This window comes from Cariama cristata, unplaced genomic scaffold, assembly GCF_000690535.1.
Source record: "Cariama cristata isolate BGI_N322 unplaced genomic scaffold, ASM69053v1 scaffold3832, whole genome shotgun sequence".
Taxonomy (NCBI): domain Eukaryota; kingdom Metazoa; phylum Chordata; class Aves; order Cariamiformes; family Cariamidae; genus Cariama; species Cariama cristata.
The window spans coordinates 6591-12824 of record NW_009603071.1 but is presented as its reverse complement, the minus strand read 5'-3'; the positions used below and the strand labels follow the sequence as shown (position 1 = coordinate 12824).

The following is a 6234-nucleotide window of genomic DNA, read 5'->3' as shown; positions in this document are numbered from 1 at the left end:
TACGGACTTTGAATTCTGCCTTTGAAAGTTAACCAGAGCAGGCCAGAAGCACCGTCACAACCTACAGACTTTCCTATCACACAGAACAGGCATGAAGACTGTGGTTTTCTTGCATATGTAATTCTTCTGTCCCCATTTGTAGCCCATGAAGACAGAACATTATCACTGCACAACGGGAGGATTTAAAGGCAGGGAGAGAACTCCCAACTAGGTATGGGGCAACTCGTGGTATTTCAATGCCCAGAGAAATTGCCATCACCTATAGGTACCTTTCTTGACTTTTTAGCTCAAAGAACCTGGTATCATCCATACCTCTCATCGGTTTCCAAGATAGGGCCCTCAATGACCTCTTATATAGAAGAATGCTTTGTTCAATTAGTCCAGCGTGTAATGCTTTGTTCTCATGAATTTTGGAGCTACTCTGACATGCAGTAAGGCAATTGAGACTTAATTTCATTATTCATCTCAATATGTTCCTGTTGTATTCAGAGAACAGACTATGGGCCCTCCTGTGGCTAATTTAGCACCTGCAAATCCCCATGCTCAAAGCCAAAAGCTGAACAACCTACTCAATGAATTTGCAGAAACTATGCACAGGTCAAATCATCACACTTGCTGGGAAGACTTTTTTTTTTTCCTTTAGAAACTTTGTAGACACTTTCCTGTCTCAAAAGGAGACCATCATGTCCTAGTTGTCCAAGACCAGGCTGCATCCCACAACTTTTTTTTTGTTTGAGTATGTATCTGTTTTTAATTCCTTTTAACAAAATATCTGAGCAGTTTCAGGGCAGGCAATGTACCTGGAGGATGCGAGTATTCCTCAGACTGGAGCTGTTAACAGCTACCTCCTCAGCTGCCACGGAGCACGCAGTGAAGTTAAGCAAGCACAGGCTTTTTAAGCTAAAATAGTTAGAAGCTCCTAACGAAGCCTTCTTCAGCTAAGCCAACAGACTCTGTGCTGATATGGAGGAAGATTGATCAAAAAGTCATTCTACCGTTTCCACCACAAACATAGCAGCTTCTAGAAGTCTGAAATAAATATTTAAGTGCAGTAAAACTGAAGACTTTTTGTTTAAATTTGCAAGATGCTGTTTTCCTCCAATCAGATGATGCAACAGTTTCATAATTGCTTAGCCTTATCAGCTGTGCTTACTCATTCTTACTGTTTGCACTCTTAAGATGCTTAAGACTTTAGTAATCATTACTGCAGATAACAAAGCCACAACAGGAATTTGTGTATTTATCCTGCCCCCTCCATATTTTGTTTCAAATTATGAATTCAGCATCTTGTAAGACAATAGTAATAAGGTTCTGTACCTTAAGTCACATAACCGTAACATACACTTACACTGCTTTCTTGGTACAATAGCAAGACTCTTTTTCTTCAACTGTAAAACCCAGGCTGGAAGCCCCTCTAAAAGCTAATCTCTCCAAGCTCAGTTTAGGATTTTTTTTTTCAAACCACTGAGTATGCATGACTGAATATTTGTTATGCAACCATAACAACTGTCCTTTTTGAGAAAGATTCCTGCATAATGGGAATACAGAGAATCCAAGGCAAACATGACTTGATCTTAAAACTTTAATAGTAAAAAAAGTGTAAAACCAAACACACTGCTGAAAACTTATCAGTAAGAATGAGAATTTAAGTGTTCAAATTCAGAATAGTGCAAATTTTCTTCACTCCCCTCCCTACCTCTTCCAAACTTAAATCACTTTGGTTAAGATACTCAGAAGTATTGGCAAAAAATGAACTTTTGACTTACATTTTTGGCTGCATTACTTCTAACACATACAGATTTAGTTTCAGTCTTTACAAATAAGTCTTAAATACTTCTATATCAATCAAATATCCACAGAGATCACCATCATCTTTACTTACATCTAGTTTTGTAATGTTTTGAAATTGGTTTCAAGATGGTTACAAAACTGTGTCCCCAGCAGGTAGCATACTTCTTAAAACAGCTGAGCTGATCCAGTCCTGATCTGAGGACCTAATTTCTTCAAGCAGTCCTATAAAATGTGATAAACATTTGAGGAAGGATCTTATACCAATGAAATTAATCTTGATTTACACCAAAGCAAGATTAGAATTGGGGTCTGCTCTGTAATATAGACTTTGTGCTGGACTTTTCCTGCTACAAAAAAGCACAAGCAGCAGTTATAGCAGTCCCTTAGAAGAGTGAAAACAGCCAGAACACTGCTACCTGGCCTCAATGTCTTCTTTGATGGGTCAGTTGTTAACCAATGCCTCTAACTATATCTGAAGCCAGGTAAAATTGGAAATGAACACAAAAAAAAATTGCATAATACAAAAAGGCAAATGCATAAAAGTTTACAAGTACACCATAACCACAAAATTGGAGTATTTCTAAAAATTTGGGTTCAATGAAAGATACAACAAAACTAGCTTTACTAGTTAAATAAATTATTGCTCCATTTGACTCCATGCAGCATTGAAATGAACTCAGAACCCTTTTCTCTTTAATCTCTCATAGAAATGATCGATATTGAAGAGAACATGAGGCTCAGATTTACTGTACATTGCACTTCAACTTTAAGACCTAATACTTGCTATTTAGGTCTCCTGTGGTCTAAGCTATCAAATGAGTATGTTGTGCTCACCAGAACTAAGTATTAAGAAACACCAAATGTTTAATGTAGTGACATAAGCACTTTTTTTTTTTTAAGAAGGCAATCACAGATTGCAAGTTCTATAGGGTTGTAAAAAAACAAGTAGTGATCTCTTTCAGAAACTGAACCAGGAAAACAAGCTGTTTGCTATTCTTCACATATAGTTTAAACCACATTTTAGGCCCGCTTCTGTTTCCAATGATTTCAGTCAAAACCCTGACTAAAACAGAAGCAAGGTCAAGGACACCTCTATGAGGAAACCGCAAATCTAAGGAGTTGGGGGCATATACTTGATGGCCAAGCAATGGCCTGCAGTGTATGTTTTTTCAGTGACACCAGACATTTCAGATACCCAAGACCTCCTTCAGTGAGATACTGAAGCATATGTCTAATATTAAAGAGGAGTACTCACTCACACTTAAACTTCTTACTCAACTGGGGCCAGAACTTGATTCTTGCAAATCTAACTTCAAGCTTCAGAAGTAATGAAATTTCCAGTCATAATTTCTTGATGAAGTTCACGTTTGAACAAGATTGTCTCCAGTGTTCATCTGTCGTACTGAAGTAATTCAGAAATTCCAAACTACGTGACTTCCAAACTTTTGTCCCTCTAACTCTCTCCACTGTCAAAGACAGAAACTTAATGCAGCATTACAAGTAAGGGCATGATTCCTTCATAAGACTCCAAAAAGAATTAGTGCAATGCCTTTAATCTGTTTCGATCACTCTTATTTTTAAATAACCCTATTTTAAAAAGATTTGGATAAATACTATTCCTATTAAACCATACTTCATCATTGTTAAGCACCATCAATCTACTTCCTTTGGGCACTGATACAAGAGCTTGTAATTAATTTTCAGTTTCAAGGCTTTAAAATATGGCAGCTGCTTCAGTAACTTACACTGGAATCTAATACTTGGAAAACTGCCACTGAGCCTAAACAGTTGTATGCAACTTGGTGTTAAACTCTTCCAGAGAACAGCCATACGCAAATGCTTATGCAGTAAATCAGGGTAAGATTTCAAGATAACCAGTTAATTTCACTTGGCTATTCTAAGAGTGGATTAATTTTTTTTTCCCACAAGTCATTTGTGCAGTGCGCCCATAAAGAGATTATTTTTTCTAAATAATCTTCAATTTAAAACAGGAACACGTCTTCATAATGTTGCTTTCACACTGGCACCGTGCTTTCTTCTTCAAAGATTTAGTCATTGTGTGGTTTCTCTGGAATACCCTATTGATAAAAAACATCAAACACATGTTATATTTTAATGCCATCTGATAAGTGACTACATTATGCGCTATTTTCAAGGACTAAATATTCAACTAACTTCAGTTAGGCTGACAATGACCTAGCTTCTTACAAAAGCTCAACAAGAATGTGCTCCTTAACTGTGGACAAAAAAAAAAAAAAATCACTATGGGTCTGTGCTGCCTCTATTAGTGCATCTGATAAATCCATCGTCTATCAATTGCACTGCTTTTTATAAGACTTTGTTAGCTTTCCTCCCTGTCTCAGTTTATTTCTTAGCAGAAGGTACACAGTGCTTCCCTTAATGGGCATTAACTCAGTTTTTTTACAATCCTCTTTCAAACTGTCTTCAAGCAGAAGTTATTTATCTTCCAATCAAAGCCTAGTATCAGACAGACTTACTCATTTCCTCCTAAGTCCCTTTCCTAGTATGAAACTCTGTAGTATGTCAGTGTAAGAAATATAACCAACTTTTCTCTAAACAAAGCTTGTAATACGCTCTTCTCATTCTAGACCAAAATGCAAATGTATTTGCAAGTATTGAATGCGTTTACAGTTCTGCAGTCTCTAGCAGCAGCAAACAATAGATATTTGTGAGGTCCAAGTTCTGAATACCACCCTAGTTTCCCAGATGTTGAGAATGATGGTTACAATGCAAAATGAAGCGTTGCCATCCATTTAACCCAGCTGATGAGCACTGAGTGAGGAACTTTAGGTGTCAAAATGGGCAGCGAGAGCTGATGGTGGCAGCAGCATCTTCACCTTTTCTTTTGAAATCAAGCTATTAGAGAAAATGTTGTATTTCATCCTCAAGCTGATACCAAAAAACCACAACAAAACAAACAAAACCCAAACCTCTCTGCTCACAGCAGGTTTGCTTAAAGGTAACACTGCACTTGGTTACTGCATGTAAGCTCACTTGAAATCCAGTAACTGAAAAGCAGCAAGCATCTCCCAGCTAACATTTCTCAGGATGGGAGAGGATGTCTCAGGGACACTTCTCATTCTGCTGCTTCTGATTTCTTTTCTAACTGCACAAGCTAGACAGGGGCTGAGGAGGAAGTGAGGCAACTTTATTCCACTACAGTAATTTTCCACAGGTGCTGCTTCTACTCTAGACATGCCCAGAAAATATCTACTGTTTGATCTGTAACTGTCACATGCAGCCAAACAGCTCAGGGACTACAGAAAAATATAGCTACAAAAATAACTGTTTTATTCAGGTTCAGTTTAAAATGCAATATTCCATTTCTTGCCACATTCACAATGGCTGACAAAACAGACTGATGCTTTTGGGTCACTTCTACAGAAAACAGACCTAGCTGACGGAGTGCTACCATTCTATTTTTGAAGTGGAATTCTTCGAATTTCCATGACTGAATGCTTCACAGTGACTTGCAGAGGTGTTCCTATGAAAATGTTGGGCTTCTCCAAGTTTTTCCAGAATAACTAATGGTAAGGTTAAACACATGAGAAGATACGTCTAGATAACCAGAATAGAATGCTTTGCCTTGCCAATTTCCCTCTTTCTTTGTAAGAAAGATGACAAGATTGACAGGGAAGTTGCTGGCACGAGCCAGTCTGATTTTAACTACATTCAGGTGAGATGCCAGGTGAAAAGAAGTCAAAGGTAAAAAGAAAAAGTCCTATGTGCCTAAATTTATTTTAGCTCTTTCTTCTTTAAGGCTCCCTTCCTTTGCTTTCTAACAAAAGAAACATAGCAATTGGAAGTACTGCATATGCCAATGTGAAATATAGAATTGTAGCATATAACTGACTATAATTTTATTCTCATACTCTGCTCGAAATAGCAAAGCTTCAATAAAACTATATTAGTGTATATTGTTCACTTTATGTGAGTGGCAAATTAAAAAAAAAGAAATTATGCCCTCTCTTCCCTCCATACATATAGTCCTAAGAAAAAAAACATATGCAGATAGTATACACCACTGCGATTTGAAGGAGGAGCAGTGGGCTTGTATTTTAAAGAACCTCAGAGTAAACCAAAATTGACTATGAAGTTAAGATTGTAACCCATGAAATCTGCCACTTGGTATCAAGCCAGCATGAAAGAAAAAGCTCAAGAACAGAAGTAGATTTGCCTCATGCTTTTTTTTTTTTTTAAACAGCCTTTTCCACAAGAGGTTACTGTTAATTTAATGTAACTGGGATCAATACTAAAGAAACTGATCTTTAATGTTAGCCAGTGGTGGTCAAGCAACATTGCTCTCTTCCCCAGTTTGTCTGCAAGCCTGTCCATCTGCAACATTAAGTTCACAGAATCATAGAATGGTTTGGGTTGGAAGGGACTTTAAAGACCATCCAGTTCCAACCCCCCTGCCATGGG

At 37.5% G+C, this 6234-nt stretch overlaps 1 protein-coding gene across 1 annotated transcript in view; it reads right to left on the bottom strand.

The window, feature by feature from the left end:
* Window positions 1–1564: 1564 nt before the first annotated feature.
* Window positions 1565–6234, bottom strand: part of LOC104157614 (insulin-induced gene 1 protein) — a gene marked incomplete at its 5' end in the record, with an annotated part of 9840 nt that continues 5170 nt past the window's right edge. The window contains one exon of the mRNA XM_009695018.1: window positions 1565–3869. Within this exon, the coding sequence (XP_009693320.1) occupies window positions 3840–3869 (30 nt within the window). The remainder of the gene's footprint in view (window positions 3870–6234) is intronic.